At 44.4% G+C, this 21,340-nt stretch overlaps 1 protein-coding gene across 12 annotated transcripts in view; it reads left to right on the forward strand.

Moving 5' to 3' along the window:
• FGGY (FGGY carbohydrate kinase domain containing) overlaps positions 1-21,340 on the forward strand; it is a 419,791-nt gene that overhangs the window by 38,600 nt on the left and 359,851 nt on the right. For 11 of the 12 annotated variants that reach the window (XM_045477592.1, XM_045477599.1, XM_045477591.1 and 8 more), the window contains one exon: positions 6,565-6,716. The exons of the other annotated variant lie outside the window; for it this stretch is intronic. In XM_045477592.1, the coding sequence (XP_045333548.1) occupies positions 6,565-6,716 (152 nt within the window). The remainder of the gene's footprint in view (positions 1-6,564; positions 6,717-21,340) is intronic. 12 annotated transcript variants of the gene reach the window in all.

Raw genomic sequence — 21,340 nt, forward strand, 5'->3', positions numbered from 1 at the left:
TGGTTGGGCCCCAGGTGGAACACGAAGTCAGGTGTCTCTTATTGCCAAGGATGAGGTTTAGAGGTGGCACACTGAGGCCAGAATCATGTCCCAGAGGTTACGAGCTTCGAGAACAGTTGGTAGGAGTGGTGACATAGGGGCCGGTTTAGGGAGAGACTTGGTTCACTAATGCGTGAGAGCCACAGTGGGGAGCTCACTGAAGGAAGGACATGGGATCGTTAGCTTCGAGTGAGCAGCCCTTGAAACAGGCGAGTGGTCTGGGTGTTTTCTGGGAAGGGAGTGTCCATGCCTGCTGTTGCTTTGTGTATAAGGCCCCTGTGGCACCTTCATTTGAGTAGGTGAGCCAAATCCATTTAAAGGAAGTAGAATTGGGCAGACAGGACCAGACGTCACACACAAGCAGGAAACAGACTAGCTTCTCTATTTTCAGTACTCAGACCAAAGGCATTCCTACTTAATGGTGCTGTCTTAGCAGAGACTTGTGAGTACAGTGGTGAGCTGTTTCAATTGTATGTTCCACTTGGGTCCACCGTCAGAAATTTTTCATGGGTCGAGATCCATCCCTCTTGGGAGAATTTAGCCAGTAGCGCTAGCATTCAGGTTGCAACCCAAAAGTCTATGGTAGGCAGGTAATGACAATGAGTAAAGTGGGCCAGGTTTGAGAACAACCAATAGCACATCTGTGGAGATGAATTGCAACTGATACTTAATCTTGAATGAGCAGAAGATATTTGGGAGTGGTGGAGGCCACGGAGAACTAGAAATTGCGTGTTCCATCTAAGGAGTGTGGTTCTAGGCATCATCGGTTGGTTGTTGCCAAGGCAGCGATTGCAGATGCGTTTTGGGAAAGATTGTGTCTGAGAACCTTTAGCAGCGGACACTGCCGTAGCAGTGCCTTTCTTAGCTGGCCGCGGACACTAGGGCACACTGGGACACCCTGGAATTGGCGTCAGGAAGGCCCCAGATCATAGCTCACCCGATGCTAGGCCATGACACCTCGAGCGAGTCACTTTGCCTCTGTATTTTCTGAAAAAATTGGAAGAATGAGCCATAGCTTTGCTGTGAGGATGGAGAGCCTGACACTGAACGCTCAGAAATATTTGTTCCATCCGATTATGAATTCCTAAAAAGAGACTGTGCCACACTCACTTTTATGGACCTAATGCATAGAACAGTGACTTTCATAAATTCCATGTGCTGGAAAAAGTTTGCAAGCGGATGAATTGTTAGAGCACTGTGGTAATGATGCCCATCTTTACACACACACACACACACACACACACACACACACACACACACTTTCCTCCCTTTTTGTCACTTTTATTAGCACCTCCCACATACCAACCCCTGTCTTATTAAGTGTTGTGGTATCAGAGATGAATATGAATGTTCCTTGATCTCAGTGGCTGATCACTGGCTCACCTGGCATCATTCTGGCCCAAGAGTGCGGGACAGCCTCAATCCGGGCCAGTTTAGAAAGCACAAACCAAAGGAATGGGGCTGGACTAACAGACCTCAGTTCAGCAGCAGCAAGAACTCCATTTATGAGATATGGGCAGCCATGGAGCTGGCCACTTTGGGAGGCTGTCAGCGCTTCCTTGATTGGCTTAAGTAGCGATGAAGTGATAGTCTCTCAGGGATACTGTTGGATGAGTTCACATTTGGGGTGGGACTTGAGCTGTTAACAACCCTAGGTTTCAAGTACGCTATACCTCTGGTCTGCTAACATACATGGTTTTTAATTCAGGCCATATATTACAATCAACGTGGGATCTTTCAAAATTTCCCATTCGTGAGCCTTACCCTCAAGATTTGTATTCAGTGGGCTTGTGGTGAGACAAAGGCATCAATGTTTTTAAAGTTTCCTTCATGCTCTGATATGTGGAGAATCCCTGGTGCAGCTGAATGGAAGCTGAAATACTAGGAATAAGAGCACTTGTTGTGGAAGAAGAGAGTTCCTTGTTAAACCTGCTTACATATGTACCCTCTCCGGGTGCCATCTTTTTGTTATTGTAGGTGGAATTGTCTCCTGTTAACAGACCTTCTGTTAAAAGGGTAGCTAGCTTGCAGCCCTAATGATAAGTGTTGAAATAATTTTATTTCACCAAAAAGGTTAAAACGTACCTGTTCATCAAATGCGTCCAGCTGCCAGTACCCCTTACCAGTTTCTTGCCTTTCAACAGGTTCTCTTAAGGTTAGATTTTATCTGAAATGGATTATCCTGTCCTAGAAAATGACATTTGAATTATAAAGATGATTCACAGGTTGTTTTAAAGACTTCTTAGGCCTGCATGGCAGTGACCAACTCTTGATTGGCTGAGTGGAATGATTGTGGGGAGCAGACAGTGGGGTCAGGAAATGAACCATCACCATTAAAGCCAAACCCACAAAACTGGCAAAAATCTAAAGATGGTAACAACAACAACGACAACAACAACAAAAGCCTGAGTAAATTAAGTACAATAGTTTAAGAACACTACTCATTACTACATGATAAGATATTCTCATTTTAGCCTTTTCTTGCTTGATCTTCTTTCCTTTTTTTTTGTTTTTTTTTTTTTAATGTTTATTTATTTTTTGAGACAGAGAGACAGTGTATGAGCAGGGGAGGGGCAGAGAGAGAAGGAGACCTAGAATCTGAAGCAGGCTCCAGGCTCTGAGCTGTCGGCACAGAGCCTGATGCGGGGCTCGAACTCACAAACTGAGACCATGACCTGAGCCAAAGTTGGATGCTTAACCAACTGAGCCACCCAGGCGCCCCGATCTTCTTTCCTTCGAAGGTCAGACAGCCCCCCAGTTGGACTGTGCTACCACTGCTGTGTGCTCCCTACTCTGCAGGCTCCCCCTAAACTCAGAGCACAACTCTGGTTGGGTCATCGCAGCCACCGGAGCTCTTGGGAGCAAGAAGAAATGCGGGTGAAAATTCAGGATCGGGGAGGGAGTTACCACTTAGGCTACTCTGCAAGAGAAACCTAATATTTAGATGTTTTTGCTATTTCATAGTAATTTCCCTCGAGTGTGCTTGGCACACCTCCTGTGAGGTGTTCAGAATATTGAGTGGATGAACACATGGATGAATGATCTCCCTGTCGGTAAACTGACTGTATAACCCAAATTCTGCCCTAGCAATTGCTCCCAGTTCTCTCCAAACATGACACGTGGTTAGGTCTGTGCTTTGTTTCACGTGCTGACTCTATTGTGTAGGCCTCCTCGCTCCCCCTCTCTTCACCTGGCTAACTGGCGGCCAGCCCTTTTCAGAACTATGTGAAAGCTTTCCTGCCTCTTGGCAGCTCCCTGTGTGGCCTTGGGCTCGGCTCTCCACGGCCTTCTCTGTGCTCCTGCTCCTCTGGGCTGCCCGCCCCACTGTGTTCGGGCTGTCAACACTGGATACTCTTTTCTTTCTTTTTTTTTTCCCTCAATCCGGCCACCTGCTCCCGACAGGCAGGACTGCGGCATGTTCTCGGTATCCCAGCACCTACCACTGTGCCCGGTGTGTGTAGATGCTCAGTGAAAGGTTAAAAGAGCTGTCATTGGAATCATTGATTTGTGATTTTTAAAAATATTTATTTAATTTGAGAGAGAGAGAGAGAGAGAGAAAGAGAGAGAGAGAGAGCAAGCGTGTGCGCAAGCAGGGCAGGGGCAGAGAGAGAGAGGGAAAAAGAGAATCCTAAGCAGGCTCTGCACTGTCAGCATGGAGCCCGACGAGGGCTTGATCCACTAACCTGAGCTGAAACAGGTTAACTTACTGAGCCACCCAGGTGCCCCCATTGTGATTTTCTAGAAGAACTGACAAGATGAACTTCTTCATTGGTGTCCACAATGCAACTTATTAATTAATAATCATCGTATATATATAATCTAATTGATTCTCACAATTTGAGGGTGTCGTTCTGTGTTGTAAGAGCCTCTTCCTTTAGATGCAGTAGTAACTGATGGGTCTGTCATTCCAATTGAAAGTTTAGCAGCGGATACATTTATACAGTACTTAAAAAGCAGTGCTCACATTGTCCCATTTTACACCCCCCCCCCCCCCCCCGCCACATGCATGCGTGCGTGTGTGCCTGCACATGCACATTCTGACTCTTTGATGGTTCTGGGATGGGACTTGGACATCAGTATTTTTTTCTGAAGTTTATTCATTTATTTTGAGAGAGAGACAGTGCGAATGGGGGAGGGGCAGAGAGAGGGAGACAGAGAATCCCAAGCAGGCTCCTCAACATCAGTGTGGATAGAGCCCGACATGGGGCTTGAACCCACGAGACTGTGAGATCATGCATGACCCGAGCCGAAACTGAGAGTCGGATGCTTAGCTGACTGAGCCACCCAGGCACCCCCTGGACATCAGTGGTTTTAAAGCTGTCCCAGGTGGTTCTAATGTGCAATGAGGGTTGAGAACCGAAGCTTTAGGTAGTGATGTTATACAGTATAATCACTCACCTATTTAAAAACAAATCTTAGATGTAGCTCTGGAAGGTCTCATGTACTTTCTCTTAATTTCAAAGTATTACTGTTGTTTGAGGAGCTTTTGTGGGACCTGAACCTTCTCCAGGCAGGCAAAGCAGAGACTGAATCCTTGCCTCATCATGGTGATGATGACCTGATTTAGATATTTTCCTAGGTGGGCATTTTTTCTTTCAGTTTTAAAGATTTTTCTTCAGAGATACAGCAAAGTAAGGAAAATAAAATTCACAGCCTTCTCTGTCCCCACTACTGAGGATAAGCCGATGGAAATTTGCCATGTCTGCCACAGACTTTTTTTCTATTTTGAAAGAGAGAGAGGGTGGAGGGGGGGTGGAGGGGCAGAGGGTGAGGGAGACACAGAATCTGAAGCAGGATCCAGGCTCTGAGCTGTGAGCCCAGAGCCTGACGCAGGGCTTGAACCCATGAACCTTGGGATCATGACCTGAGCGAAGTCAGACACTTAACTGACTGAGCCACCCAGGAGCCTCTGCTGGACTTTTTCTTAAAGGAGGAACTCCTTGAATCTTCAGCCCACGCCTTTCCCCTCTGCATGGCAGGTGACCACGCTGCTGTTGACGTTCCCAAACACATTGTTTCTGTGTTTTCACTACATACGTGTATGCCCTCAGCAACAAGCAGTATATATGGTGTTTAAAAATATCCCAGCTGGTATCGTTATTCATGTTGATAGGCGTAGCTTGAGTTTAAATTTGTTTCACGAATTTATTTATCCGTTCCCTGCACAGATCCATTTCAAAGCATGCTATATGCTTTTCCAAGCTGTGAGATAGTAGGCAGGTCGTAAATCTCGGAGTCAGCGTGTCATGGAAAATGACCTGGATCAGAGAGTTGTTATGAGGATTAAATGAGACGATGTGTATAACATGTTTAGCACAGGGCTTGGGGGACACACACACACACACACACACACACACACAGCTTTATAAATATTTGCTCTTAGCAAAGATACATCATTGCTGTAGTTCTCCCGTTAAAGAATGTGTGAAGTGCCTGGTTCGGTTACTGTTGGGTCCCCCTTTATCTTTCCCTTTTACTATCTCCCAGTTTGTTCATTGCTGATCTCTGCGTCTTGCCATCTGAGGCAGTGGAAGACTGTAAAAAGAATATTGGCTTGCCCGTTAGTACCCGATGAATTAACGGAGGCCGTGGAAGGGAGAAAGGGGCAGTTAGCTCCCGTGTGCGCTGCAGGATGGTAGAGGTCAGATGTGAGGGGCATGCCTATGCTGTTTTCTAACTGGCTTTAAATTCTGTTTCTTATTTCTTTTTCTCTTTAGAGCCTACTACGTGATAGGTACTTGCCTTTATGCGTGGTATCTTGTTCAGTGAATGAAAAATCCCGGTTAACCCTTATATGCTATTAAGTGTGGTTATCCCTGTTTTATAGATGATGATACTTCGGCTAAGAAAACTTTAATGACTCTTTCACTGTATCTATGCCTGTAACTGAAGTAGTGAGCATTCCCCATTAGGTCTGCCTGATCCCCAAACTGAAAAAAATTCCAGTGTTTCCCACTCCACCAAAGCATCTGAGAGGAAGTAAACACCTAAGTTAATTAATTTTCATTAAAGTGACTAGGAGAAGTGGGAATATAAGCAGATAAAAGCCATTGTATGGATGTGGTCTGTTTGTTTTGCTGGATGTATTATTCCGTTGAAGTGCTTGTCCATTTTTAATGGAGACAGATCTTAAAAAGCCAAGGATTGTTTTAGGCTTACTTCATAGCTCTTTTCCTAAGGTTAAACCCAGGGAACTTTTTCTGGAACAGAAGGGGTAGGAATAGGAAAGGTGGGGAAGAAGTTGGGAGCGAGTCAGTGAGAATCTAATTAATTGGTAGATCTTGACTGTTAGTGTAGACATTTAACCCCGGGGGCTGCATTGTAAAGGACACCTCACCGGAAGGGACATCCAAGTTTAGGGTGGAGTGTACTAATTCGTGATGGTGGTGGCCCGTTCACTTGCTGCCATCTACGTAGGAAATTGTCGTACTTGTGCAGCTTTGTGCCCTTGGGACTGTGGAAGTGCCTCGTTGAATTAGAAGGCTAAGTATGTGTGTGTGCCCTCATCTCCCTTGTTTCTGCTAGGGGATTCCCACCGGAACATCATCATGTGGCTGGACCACCGGGCGGTCAGTCAGGTCCACAGGATCAACGAAACCAAGCACGGCGTCCTGCAGTGTGTTGGGGGCGTGATGTCAGTGGAAATGCAAGCCCCGAAGCTTCTGTGGCTGAAAGAGGTGAGCACATAGGGTGGAGAGAGGACACTAATTACGGCCAGGGATTTCACTTATTGTGGATCTGCCTGTACCGGGCACCATGCTGAAGTGTGTTACATTTGATTTTTCCCAGCAGCTCTCTGAGGGAGGTTGATCCCAATTTGTTGATTCAATTGCACCTAAATCATTCCTGTTTTTAGGTGCTAACCTTATGTAGGCATGGTAATAATTATTTGGCATATTGTCTCTTTGAATCCTAGCAGCAGCCTTATGAAAGTAGAGGTTGTCTCTTTTTTGGGTGGGGTGGGGGGGCGGAGGTTGTCTGTAGACAAGAAAACTAAAGCTAATAGAGATGAACCAACTCCCTCCAAAGTGACCTAAGTCTGTGGCAGAGCCAGGGGTGGAAGCTGACCCCAAAATCAGTTCTCTTAATATCCAGGATTCTCCGAGAGTTCGGGAAGGCTGCTGATTCCCGTTCCAGATAGAAAGTGGCAGAGCTGGGATTGAAGTCCAGATCTTCTGACCAGAATCTTCTTTCTCCATGCACTTTTATCTGAGGATTAATCTGGCCTTGGTGGCATGTTAGGATACTCCTTTCTCATGTCACCTGAACCTGAGTTTCCATGTCCTTGTGTGATACGGTGATCTCTGGACAGAGCACTTGCAGGTGGTTCCTGTTTCCAGATGTTCAGATCCTTTATGAAGTGTGGAGAATGGTGATGTCAGCTTAATGGTTCCCGGTAGAGAGGGATGTGGGAGACAGTTCAAGTCCTTTGGGAACCTCGGACTTGAAGGTCCCTAGGTGGTCTGCTGAGGAGAGTATCCGTCTAATGAGTAAGACCTGGTGTGATTCATATACTGGCTCTGGGGTTTCAGGTGGTCTCAGTCTTTGATGACTCAAAATGTAAATGGGGCTTGAGGGGAGTGTAAGTGTGCTGAGAATGTGTCCTTGGATTGCCACAGTGGGCAGAAGAGAGAGAAGCAAAGAGGGAATCTGTAATCAACGTGGGTTTGGCTCGTTATCTGTTTAGTATATGGAGTTGTTTTGTAACCTTTAATTTGCAAAAACGGCTTCTGTATTTACTAAGAGTTTGAAAACACACTACGTTGTAGAAGCCAGGAGTTTTTGACTCCACTGACCATCACCTTGTGTAACTTTGAGCAAATCAGTTTGCATCCCAGGCCTCGCTTTTTTTTTTTTTTTTTTAAGTTTATTTTTGAGAGAGAGAGAGAGCTGGGAGACACATTGAGAGTGGGGGACACAGGATCTGAAGCAGGCTCCACACTGACAGCAAGAGAGCCCTATGTGGGGCTCGAACTCACAGACCGCGAGATCATGACCTGAGCCGAAGTCGGATTCTCAACCGACTGAGCCACCCAGGTGCCCTAGGCCTCATTTTTTCTGTCTATAAAGTGAGAGAGTTGGTCTGGACCAGTTTGCAAACCTGATGTAAATGTATCCTGAAATACAAATTGGAAGATACAACTACTTTGCACTGCCCCACTCTCTGCTTTGTGTTCTGTAGACCTTAATTGATTTAATCTTAACAAGCTCTGCCTGATGGACAGCATGGGAAACTGAGGCTGACAGAGTTATATGATTGTCCTAAACAGATGGTAGAGCCAGAATTTAAACCCACGTCTACTGGGCTCCAAATCCCAGCTCCGCCCATCATGTGTTGCAGCACTGAAATCCCTCTGTAAAGCATTGCTGGCCCGCAGACTTAGAAAATCACTTCTGATTCTAGAAACTGCCCTTGTATTCCGAAGAACACCCATTAATGGAGAATCAGGAGACATTGTGTTGTTTTGAATGGGGCTATGGGAGATGGAGGTACAGAGAGGTTAGAGTGCTTTCACAGAGTCAGAGTCAGAACGTAAGACTCTGTGCTAAGCTCACTGTGCTGTCATGTGTTTACTCTTTATTCACTCTTTCATTTGCCACATATTAACTGAGGTTCTCCTGTGAACCAGCAATGTCACAGACACTGGGGACGCAAGCACAGAGAGAATGGGGCTGACCCTTGAGGGGCACAGAGTCCCCTGGGGCAGTGGTGGGGAAGCAAAGGAGGGGGCATGGAACCAGAGCTGTCAGAGGACGTGCTAATCACCTTGATAAAGGAATATATAAAGTGCTTTCGGGGAAAACAATTTGCTTCCAGAAGGAGTTCTCTAAGATGAGTCTCAAGATATAAGTGGAGGTTTAGCCTGTAGGAGAAGATGGGGAGGAAATTCTAGAGCAAGACTATGGTTCATTTTTGGTAAGGTATGTAGGTCCTGGGACAAGAGCCCGGGATACTTTCCTGAGTGTAGTAGGAAATGAGGCCCGGTGGGTCAGGGCTTATTTGGTGGTCAGTCGTTCTTAAGCAAGGGGGAGGGAATATCTGAGATCCCTTTGGCAGGGATGAAGAGACTGGATTAGGGGTGAGAAAATGTGTGTGTGTGTGTGTGTGGGATTAGGAACTAGTCTTCATACTTTCCTGATCACAGTGCTTTGTTGGCTTTACTTTGCTCTTAAGATAAATCCCCAGATTTGTAACATGGCCCAGAAGATGGTGTGTGAGGTCATTTTCACCTTACCCTCTCTGCTTAGGTGTATCCCTCCCTCGTCTTGCTCACTCTGTCTCCAGGAATGCAGTCAGGGCATCTCAGACACACTCTGTTCTTTGCCACCTCAAAGAGATTGGCAAACTCCAGGCCATGGGCCACATCTGTCGTGCTGCTTATTTTGGATGTTTTGGGAGCAAAGAATGGGTTTGACTTCAAACGGTTGAAAAAGGATCAAGAGAAGAATAATATTTTGTGACTTGTGAAAATTATGTAAAATTCACACTTTCATGGCCCTAAAGTTTTATTGAAACACAGCCACCCTCATTTATGTATCGTCTGTGGCTGCTGTTGCATCACAGTGACAGAGCTGAGGAGTTGAGACATAGACTGTGTGCTTGCAAGGCTGAAAATATTTACTCTGTGGACCATTAGAGCAAAGTTTGCTGACCCCTGGTCTTGATGATGTCGTGATACTGTGCTTTCTGCCCCTGAGTATTCTTTCCTGTGCTCAACACTGATCCTAACTCATCATTTAGGTCTTAGCTTTATCGTCATGTCTTCAGAAAAGCCTTCCCTGACCCTCAAATAAATCAGAGGTCTCTTGTCACAGTCTCTTACTTCATTGTATGTTTTCATAAATTGTCACGATGTATCATTTTGTATGATGATTTGCATGGTGCTTGGGTCTTCCAACCATTGTCATCCATCTGGGGAGGGAGAGCCTGTCCGTTCTGTTCCTGGCTGTTTCTCTACCCCTGGTCAAATGTCTGCTGTATAGTAGGTAGTTAGTAAACAGTTGTTGAATAATTTGGGTGGCTCACTAAGGGGGGGTGTTGCAGTTCTCCAGGTGAGAAGTCATGAGGTGTGAAGTAGGCACCGTGGGGTGGAGAGGAGATAGGTTCCAGGATTTTTAGGGGCTCATTTCAGCAGGACATCAGGGCTGATCGGCCATGAGGGGCGAGCTAGATGGCAGAGTCGGAGCTGACTGCTCACCTCAGTACTGCTGTCATTCAGGGGCTCCTTGCCCTTAGCCTGGAATCAGATGTCAGAGAGAGTCGGACAGAATCTGGAGTTCAGACTTCCCAGAAGACACAAGTGATATACTAGGACCACCGCAGCTCTTGGGCAAAGTCACTTGGGTCCTGGTTCTGCCATATGGAATTTTAATCATGTCCTTTACATTTAAGGTTTGTGTGTTTCAGGTTGACGCATGTCTCCTTAATAAGAATTGTCAGATAAAAGGAAAAATGCCATTTGAATTTTTCATAACCCCCAGCAGTCTGGCTTTTCCATTTGGTCTCAATGATTCTGACTCTCATCTTAATGAAGGCCAAATGTAAATTAAGTTCTGTCAGGCTGGAACAGCTGGAGTCTCCTATCTTTATAAACATGAAACATTGTAGGGTAACAAGGTGCAGACTGAGGGAGGTCAAGAGAGTTAACGGCTGATGCAGATTCTGACAGCTCAGTGTTAATGGAAGATAATTAACTGGCTTGTAGGGGCTGCATGGAGATATTCCAACCCGACTTTTAACTCGTTTTCTCTTTTTGCCATTGTCAGCAGAGGAGAAAGCTAATCATTTTAGTTTGAGATTTTCATTGTTCGTTCCAACTGGAACCAACTGGGCTGGAATGTCAGAGGGTTTTATTGACGGGTTTAGAAAATACATCTGCCCCTCCCATCTCCACAGTCCGTGCCTCTCTGCTTCTGTTCCCCTGATAATGTACTGGGAAACTGAAGAAATGATTCTGTGCTTCTAATGTGCCTTTTCCTGTGTATACATATTCCTTGGAGCAAGCTGGGAGTTGGCATGCCCAGAGAGGTGGTTTGAGAACTTGGTGCTAGCTGTGGAAGAAATCAGTGGAGTTCTTTACAGGAGGAACTATTGGGAAAAAAATACAAAAAACAAAAAAACAACCCCCCCCAAAAAAAAAAAAACAACTGTTGGAGGTCAGGAAAGCCTGGTTCTAGTCCCTTCTGTGACATAAGAGGCTTGCCTCAGCTGTTTTTAGTGCCTTGTCTGGCTTTGTTCTTCCATTCTTCTTGACAATGTAATAACATTTGTTGTCTTATCGTAGATTTCTTCTTGTCTTGAAACTTTGTGAAAGATAATGTTCAAGTTCCTTTCTTTGAAATACACCATTTCTTTTTTTAATGGCAATTATGGTAGGTACTATGGTCTTTTTCTGTTAGTTATTCTGGCTTGAAGTTGCATGTATAGATCTTTTACTGTTCACCTACATTCATCAGACCTTAGCAATGGACCTAATACAAGATATTGAGGAAATTTGGCAGGTAAAACACAGTTCTGTAACAAAGGTACAGGCTTTGAAGTTGGGCATACTTGCATTTGAGTCTTTCTCTGCCCTTTCCCAGTTTGGGGACCTTAGAAAGGTAAATCAACTTCTCTGAGTCTCAGTGTTTAGCTGTAAAAGGATAGTAATATCAGCCTGGTGGAACTATTGTAATTTAGTCAGATATTTGTAAAGCATTTTCTGTAAGCATATATTCAAATAGTAGTTTAATCTTCATTTCCACTGTATTTAAAGACGTTTGTGTCAACTGATGGGCATGTCGGTAATATCCTATCACCGACTGAGAGAATTTTAAACACTAGAATATCTCATTTCACGTAGCTGGCTGCAATGAGTGGTATTTTTCCTGTTTGACTAATAACTAAGGAAAACATCTAAAAACCACCATGAGTTTGTCAGAGACCATCATAGACAAAATCCAGTACCATCATACAAAACATATTTTCAGAGGCATTCATTTGTGTGAATCATCCACATCCTATGTGTAATACCTATACCAGAAGGCAGCCAGCTTTGAACTTGAAGCAGATTTACCTAATGCCATCTACTATTTCCCCTAAAATTCACCATTGCCTCCACCATCAGCATTATTTTATTTCACAAAGATTATTTTATTTAATCTTCACACCTGTCTTGTGGGGTAGATATGATCTTTTTTTATGGATGAGGGAACTTAGGCTCAGAAACGTTAAATGGCTTACTCAGAGTCTCCTACCATGTGAGCAAACCTGCGTCGGGAGCCATACCACTGGTCTGCCCCCATCCCCATCCTGTGGGGCCTCTGTCATTCACTGTGAGAATCCAGAAGTGGTCTTTGCCTTCAAAAAATTGCAGTGTGATTGGAGAAGAAAGATACAAACTCACCTAAGCAATAGGAACAGAATAAGGCAACAGGTGAAAAGAGTAGCCAAAGTGTATGTCGTGCTCATTTTACATCTAGCACTTTTGCAAGCATTTTATCCATGTTAAACTCCTCTAATCCTCACCTCGACCGTATGAAGTAAGTATCCTCTCTTATAGATGATAAAATGGGCTCAGAGATGTTATGCAACTTGCCCAAGGTCACTCAGCTAATAAATAGCTAGGATCGGAACCTTGGCGTTTCACATGTAGAATATAGGCTTATCACCATTTCTCCCTACTGATTTCCTCTTCCAGTGTTGGCCTTGCAGGGTTTGGATAAATTAGTCCAGGGAAGAATTTGTAAGTGATAACTTCAGGAGGGCCCGAGGCCAGGAACAATGGCTGGTGGGTTCTTTTTTTTTTTTTTTTCTTTTAACCGATACTGTTTATAGTCTCCCATGTGATGGGCACTGTGTTGGGCACTGGAGATTCCAAAGTGAACAAAACAGGTGAGAGTCCTGAGTAGGCTTCTGAGAACTTAGATTCTAGTATAGAGAAGCAGAAAATAGACAAGGATATATCCATAAAGTGATTATATTTTCTGGTAAACGCTGTGAGGGAAAAACACAGATAAGCAGATTTGGCATGGCTGGTGTGTTCTCTCTTGGGAGGTGTTGTTTGACCTGAATGATGAGGTTTTCAGGAAGAGAGGGCAGCAGGTTCATGAGGGGAGGAAAGTTACCTGTGAGATTAGCAGAGGAGGTCAGCGGGGCTGCGAGGGTGTGAGCCAGGCAGAGACTAGTGGACAGTGGGCTGGAGCAGTGGGTAGGGGCCAGCTCCTGCATGGCCTTGAGGCCATGGGCAGGAATTTGGATTTTATTCTAATAGTAGGGGGAAGTGTTGAAGCATAGGTATGACTTAAAAAATCACTCCGGCATAGTACTGAGTAGGTAATAAATATTTGTCTAACAATAACACACTTGACATTATAATGTTAAAAGGAAAAAAAATACAAGACTGAATGTGTGGTCTTAGGAATGTATTTGTTTTAAGAAATGATCAGTAAAAAAAAAAAAAAAACAAAAACAAAAACCCAAAAACCTGGCTATGTATGCAAAAACCACTAATAATGGGTCACCATTTATGGTTGGAAGAGTTTGCTACTGTGATAGCACAGTGCTCATGCTTTTATTACTTATTAGTAGCTTTTCATTAAAAAAATAATCTTATAGACCTGGCTAACCTTTCTGGTTTCTACTGCTTCATTATTTAGCATGGGATTTTTTTTTTCTTCTTAGGCTTGTTTTCCTTAAAAACACTGACACAGTATTATTATCCCAATATACAGATGAGGAAAACAAGACCCAGAGGGCTTATGTGGCTTCCCCAAAGCTACACAGCAAATAAATGGTAGAGCCAGCATTCTCACCAAATCCGGCCTGCCTCCAGCTCCGGCCTGCCTTCACTGGCCTTCACTGCCTGTTCTGAGACCGCTCGTTTCCCGCAACATGCCAGGGGCTGCATGCTGGCGGCCCACAGGCTGAATCTGGTCCCCAGATGGGTTTTGTTTGACCTACCCTATGCTTGAAAAAATAAAACTCTCTCTCTCTCTCTCTTTTTTTTTTTTTTTTTTGGAATTGGTTTTCAACATTTAAAAACTAAGAAATTTCACATAAAAATCCAGATTTTCTGTTTCTTTAGAAGAAATAACAAAAGGATTTGGCAGTCCTGGGCCCGCATTCCCATGTGGAAAGAATTGGCCAGTGCTGAGTATGGGCTGCCCCCTTCAGAAGGGGCAAGTGTCCTTCATTTCACAGCCATCCCCACCCAGCTTGCTTTTGCTCATTTCCTTTTCCAGCACTACCCTCTAGGCGTTTGGATTTGAGACCCAGGCTGTGGGAATTTGTTCAAGGAATCCATCATTACTTTTCCCATAACAAAATGCTTAGAGAAGTGGAAAGATTTTCCAGATGGCAAACTTCTTGGTCAGTGGCTCTAGGGATGCTGTACCCATATTCACACACCTCTGAGTCTTTGCTCAGGGTTTTCCTTTGCCTGGCAAACTTACTGTTTCTTCTTTCACTTGGAAAAACTTACACGAATTCTTCAAGACTCCAGGAAGCCTTCCTTGGCTTTCTCCATCGAGTGTTGATTAGGGTCCTGCCCTTTGTCCCCCATGGCATCCTCCTCTTACCCCTGCCCTGGAACTTATTACACCATATTACGTCTCATTTATCTCCATGTCCCTAATGCCTAGGGCACTGCTTAGCATCTAACACTGATCACTCAGGAAATATTTTAACAGAGGGATGGATGAACTGGTGAACGAATGTACCAAATTGTTTATCGTGCCATTTTTGATTGTTGTGTACATCTGACCATCTGTTCCATTCCCAAGTAAAGATCTACTGCAGACCAAACGTAAGTTCATTTTCTCTTCCCCATTGTGGAAAAGGAAGTTTGGAGTATTACCACTCCTTTCCACCCCAGAACCACCCCTCGGCTGCAGTCGTGTTACTTTGAGTCATAGCTTGTTTTGTGTGTGAAATGAAGGCCTCACATTGAGGCAGTGACTCCTCCAGGCCTCTCTCCTGTGTCTTTGTGTCTTGAGGTGCATAACCCTTGAAGTTGCTTCCTTTACCCTGCAAGAGAATCCAACACCTATGTACTGAATCAAACAGCCTCTCTTATGAGTGTTTATACCGGAGCCCTGTTACATTCAGACCAGATTCTTTCCAGCGTTTGAGCAGTGTGGACAGTGTTGTCAGCTGTTGTTAGGGCCTCTTCTGTGGATTTTCTCTCCAGGGTGGTCTGCCCATCAACTAGGCTTGGAACTAAATGAAAATGGAGTGTTAAGGCTGGTGCCCTGCCTTCATTTTATTTACCTGGACAGCGAATCCTTTCCTTATCATCCTGGCATTTGCATATTTGACTTATGCCAAATATGTATTGTATTGTTTTAGTTTTATAGTCCAACAAAGTAATTCTAAAAAGCAGACCAACAATAACAACAAAAAAAAGGGCTTGGTCTGATAACTAGTAACATTTAATAGATGTCAGCTATTATTACTTAAACATTTTTTTTTCAACGTTTATTTTTGAGAGAGAGACAGCGCGCGAGCAGTGCAGGGGCAGAGAGAGAGAGGGAAACACAGAATCTGATACAGGCTCCAGGCTCTCAGCTGTCAGCACAGAGCCCAATGCGGAGCTCGAACTCAGGAATGGCAAGATCATGACTTGAGCCAAAGTCAGACGCTTAACCGACTGAGCCACCCAGGCACCCCAATGTCAGCTTTTATTATGCCAAATTTTGTATTTTACTTTATGGCTTAAGGCAGACTAATGTGTATTTTCTTTTCTTCTTTTCTTTTTAAAAGAACTTTTTTTTTCTTTTCCAAATGTTTATTTATTTTTGGGATAGCAAGAGAGAGTGAGCAGAGGAGGGGCAGAGAGGGGCAGTACAGAGGATCCGAAGCGGGTTCTGCACTGATAGCAGCAAGCCTGATGCAAACTGCGACATCTTGACCTGAGCCAGCGCTGGACGCTCAACCGACCGAACCACCCAGGTTCCCCAATGTATATTTTCTTTATTTGATCTATGGTATGGACTTGTGGGATAAGTATTACTATTTGCCCCATCTTACAGATGAGTACACAAGCCTCAAAGAAATGAAATGATTGTCCACAGGGATTAGGATTGCATCTTGAGTGAAGGTTCACATGGCTCTAAATTGTGTCTTGTTTTTTTCGTGCTCTACCATGTTCCTTCTCATTTGGGTTGATGGATTTTTAGCTTGCTAAGAGCAGGGACCAGATCTTTCTATCCATACCTGGCTGTTGTATCCCTAGAACCTAAAACAATGCGTGGCATGGAGATCATACTCTATAAATACTTGCTAAATGAACTCATGTTTCCTGGTCAGAGCCAGACTTAGGGCTGGAGCAGTGAGGCCCATGTGCCTAGCTTTTCTGCCAGTCTTCCTGACCACTGTGCAGGGGTGTCTGCTACATTTAGGTGTTGCCAGTGTAATCAGAGAGGCAAGAACAAGATTGCTAAGTTTGGCTGCTTTTATGCCCACGTGGGATGATTTGATATAAAACAAAAACTGAAAAAAAACCTCTTCTCTCATAGTGGCTAAAATGCACCTGTTGAAGGGAAATACTGTCTTTAGAAAAGACACAAAAAAAGACAACACATTTGATGTGTGTCCTGATAGAGGAACTCATAAGCACCATCAGCCTCATTGAGGTGAACTGTCACCTTGGAAATCTGGAAGCCCAGGGTAGATAGTTGATTGAGGCAAGGGAGGAGGCAGGCCAGAAGTTAGGAAAGATGATAGATGGGCTTCTTCTGGTAAGAGAAGTCAACCTCATTTCTCTAAACATATAGCTTGGTTTTACTTTTTTTTTTTTTTTTTTTCTCTCCAAAATGAGAATAACTGTTCTGTTGTTGTAGGGACATACTTATTTAATTGGTGAAACACACTTTTTGTCTGGTAACTACTATGTAGAAGACAGTGTCCTTGGTGATGAGACAGAGTGGAAGCCAAGAGTGTCCTTTATCTCCAGTTGCTCCCAAGTCAAAGACCAAGGAAGAGGCTGTGAAAGCCATTTTCCCCAACATTTTATTATAATCTTCAGACATTCAGAAAAGTTGGAAGAATTTTATAGTGAATACTCAGAACCATCACCTGGATTCTGCCATTAACATTTTACTATACTTGCTTTAGCATGTGTATGTCCATCCATCTGTCCCTCTAGCCATCCATCAGTCCACCTTAAGTTTTTGCAGTAAGTTGAAACATCATTACACTTCTGAAAGCAGTTTGAAATGTTAAAGACCCTTTACCTTTTTGAGATCCTTAATTCTGTTTAAGATATTGACCCTGTTTGATTGCTATCTGTAAACATCGTCAACACCTGTACTTTATTTTTATGTTATGTTATTATTTTTACTTATCCTAGATATTTATTAAATATCTACCATGTGCTTTTAAGTTTGCTATCTTACTTAATTCTTATGAAAGTCCTGTGAGGTAGATGTTATCACTTCCTTTGCAGATAATGAAGGTGAGGATAAAGGAAGTTAAGTAGATTACCACTTACTGACTGTTGCATCAAATACAGATGAGACACTTGGGTAGAAAGAGCTAGTTCTCCTAGTTTAGGTTTCAAATCCCAGATAACAACTTTGATTGAAATTTTGAAGTGAAATATGAATTTTACAATGAAAAGTTATCTAAGTTGTCCTTAGATAGGCTCACAATTAAAGAATCATGCCTAAGACCCTCCACTGCACAAATTCCAGCCCATTTCTCTTCGTCCGTGTCTCATACATTAGATCCCTCTGAAAGAGCTGGCCTCTTCCTTCCCTTGGCATTCATCTTAAGTGTTTGTAGTTCAAAAAAATGAGTAAATGATGTAACTAGTTCCTTACCTCGTTTGAACCTGAGGGTCCCGGAAGCATCTCTTCGGCAAAGACCTCGTTCAAGGATTATCTTTACGCACCATGCTGCAGCCATTCTGTTGGTTGAGTGATCATGCAATTCAGGGATCTCCTTAAAAGCCCATGTCTCCTGAATCCTTCTGACCTCGGTAAGGAAGTCTGATCTCAACTCTGCAGCCCCATCAGTACCTGTACGCACACCCTCTTAAAAAGCTGCTTTAGTTTGGCTTCCAAGCTTTGTAATCTCAACAGTCAGTGTCTACTGGCTCAAAAATGCAAGACTAGGGAGTGTTCAGAGGGAATGAGAGGGCTGTCTGGATTCGTGGCTCTGCTTTCCCTGGCCTCTGTCTCCCATTTGGGCTTTGCCAGAGGGTCTGAACTGTGGTGCAGAGACATTTTCTCCCAATAATGATACGTGTATATATAGAGTATTGGAGCTTGCCCAAGTAAAGCAAAGCAAGCGGTTAGGAAATAAGATCTCTTTGCCAATTAATTATTCATAATATTTTCAATAATGACTTATCTTCCCTAATATAATTATTATTATTGCTTCACCATTGACTCGTGAAAATTATTGGTCATGGACTAGCACCAGTCCACGGTCTGGCATTTGGGAGCACCTGGGCTCCATGACCCCTGAAGTCCTTCTGCAAAGCTGGCATTCTGTGGATCTGAGATAGATGAGAAGAGAATCAGGACCCGAGTGAACCCTGCTGCACTTGGCTTGGCATGAGGCCATGTGGTCTGGCTTTGGCTGGGGGTCAGAGACAAGCCCATGGACCTGAGAAAGAGAGTGAATCACTGTGCAAGTATTTATTGAGCACCTCCCTTGTCCTGGGAAGCAGCAACTGGACAGTAGTGTATTGGCCTTGGAATTCAAGTGGCCGGGGTTTCACTCAGGCTTTTCACTTACTCTCTGCAATTCTCTTCACTATGGGCCTCCTGTTCCTGCCGATAAAATGGTGTTAACGGCAGTATTGTGTCTCTGTGTCTTAGAAGGTATTTGGGAAGTTGTAGAGCGCTGGTATAGTGATGTATTTTTTGATGAACATGACAGAAGTAGAATGGAAATTAGGTCTGTTTTTCATATACTTATCTCTGCATGCAGGTAAGAAGGCCAAGAGTGAAGGGAAAAATTCACATTGTTTTGGGGCAGGCACTTAAAAAAAAAGCCAGTGTGCTTAATCTTTACTGACAGCTTGGGGCACAGGTATTACTGTCCCGTTTGAACAGGTGGCAAGAGGCTGAGAAGGTTCACCTCATGCAGCTCATGAGTGGTCAAACTGGGATCTAACTCAAAATTTTTCAAGTGTGTGCTCATAACAGCTCACAGGCCAAGCCCTGGGGAGAGTGTAAGAGCCTGAGAGAGAGAGTAAATCCATCCTCAGAGGCCCCTAGCAGACGTTTCCAGAGCAGTTTCACTGATGCTATTGTTGGTGACTTATGGGGTCTGGTCTTCAGCAACAAACATGCTCAGGATGATGACTATGAGTACACATTTTATTTTAGTTTATTTTTTATTTTCTTAATGGTTTTTTTAAGTTTTTTTTTATTTTGAGAGAGAGAGGGAGGGAGGGAGTGAAGGAGGGTGAGAGAGAGAAAGAGAGAGGGAGAATCCCAAGCAGTCTCTCCATGCTGTGAGCATGGAGCTCAAGGTGGGGCTTGATCTTGTGAATTGTGAGATCATGAGCTGAGCTGAAATCAAGAGTTGGATGCTTAACTGATTGTGCCATCCAGGCTCCCCAAATGAGTACACATTTTAGAAGTCTAAGAACGGGGTGTGCTAATCAGTTCCCACCAGAATCAAACAGGGACATTAGTTCATTCAGCAGACATTTATTGAAAATGGACTTTATTCCAGGTACTTTGTAAAGTGCTGGAAATACAGCAGTAAACATTAGAGTCCCTGTCCTTAAGCTGCTCATTTTCTAGCAAAGGGAGAGGAGGGGCAGAAATAGAGTCACAGTGCACTTTAAGTTGGATGGGATTTGGGTCCCTGTGAAAGTACGCCCCCCTTAGGGGAGACGAGTCAGGAGGAGGTGGTGTGTAAGCTGGGGCTGATGGTGGAGAGGCTGTAGGTAAGCACTCGGGGGGCGGTTTGCAGCAGGTAGGTCGGGTAGGTGGACTGATGCTGGAGAGGTGGAAAGGAGGATAGAGGACGGTAGGAGGAAAGGTCTCCTGGGGCTACAAGTACAGTACATGGGAAGGCAGTTCAGGGAGTCCATCAGAAAGCACCTTTTGAGTCCCATCTGTGTATTCAATGCTATTCATGATGGGAGTTTCCCTTCTGCACATGGATAGATCCCATGTACCCCAGCCACGGTCAGAGAAAAGCTGGAAACTATCGGCCCCACCTTTTCTGACTCTTCCATCTCAAGGGCCTGGAGGTGGAACCCAGTGCTCACATGGCTGCAGTGTCCTCCCTCGGCAGAGGAGAAGTGTCCTCATTTCTGTCACATCAGGACCAGACCAGACAGCGCCCCAGAGGATGAGGCGTGAATTAACCCCTCTTGTCCAGGAGGGTGGGACTGAACACCAGGCAGGGGCTCTTTCCACCTCTCCCTTGGTGGGTGTGTGACTCAGAGGCGGTGACATCAGCCATGACTTCATTCGCCCAGAGGAGAGACAGTGTGCAGACCGAGAGCGGGCTCTGGCTTCTGCCCTTCCTTCTCCATGGTTTGTCTCGTCGGGGACATTGCCACGGTCCTGCTGTTGTTTTCCACACATCTTTTTCATTTTTCTTTTTGTTCTGGCTTTCTCATTGTATTCATTTCTCATGTGTTCCCATGTGTTTACTTCATTCCATCTCCCCTCTCTGTCCTTTTGCTTCTGTCTTTATTTTCTTTTCCTTCCTCTTCTACTTAATCTTTCCTGTTTTTTTTCCTTGTTCATCTTCTCTTTTGCCTTCATCTTCCTTCCTTCCTTCCTTCCTTCCTTCCTTCCTTCCTTCCTTCCTTCCTTTTCTTGTGCTTTCTCCTGCTCTCTCTCAGAAATGGCAAAGTGGTCCTCCTGTCTCCTCTCTCCTCCAGACTTCCCACATGGCGTTCTGTCCTAACCTTTCTAAAACTGTATTCACAAACCACCCCCACCCAGGACTGATGGTAGCTCCCATTCTCCCCTGACCTGAGTGTGTAATACAAATTCAGATTTCTTTTTACTGTACTTCAACATACATCACTCAGGCTAAACTTCTCAGGATTCCTTTTCCATGGCCAGGGATATATATAGCTGATCCTTCTCCTGAACTTTTCTCAGCCAGTTGTGCTGGCTGGACCACCGTCCTCTCCCATCTCCCGTGATCTTTGCCTTCCCTCCACACTGAGGTCAGACACTCCTCCCACATAACACCTTTCCCTTGGCTGCTTGCCCACAGCCGTCTCTTTCTATCATGACTATGCAGCATCCTTAGTTTGTAACAGGCATTGTCAAACTTGAATTATTCTATACTATTTATACACCTGCTGAGGGTTCACATGCAGACCCTTTGCTT

Source organism: Leopardus geoffroyi, chromosome C1 (genome assembly GCF_018350155.1).
Source record: "Leopardus geoffroyi isolate Oge1 chromosome C1, O.geoffroyi_Oge1_pat1.0, whole genome shotgun sequence".
NCBI classification, from domain to species: domain Eukaryota; kingdom Metazoa; phylum Chordata; class Mammalia; order Carnivora; family Felidae; genus Leopardus; species Leopardus geoffroyi.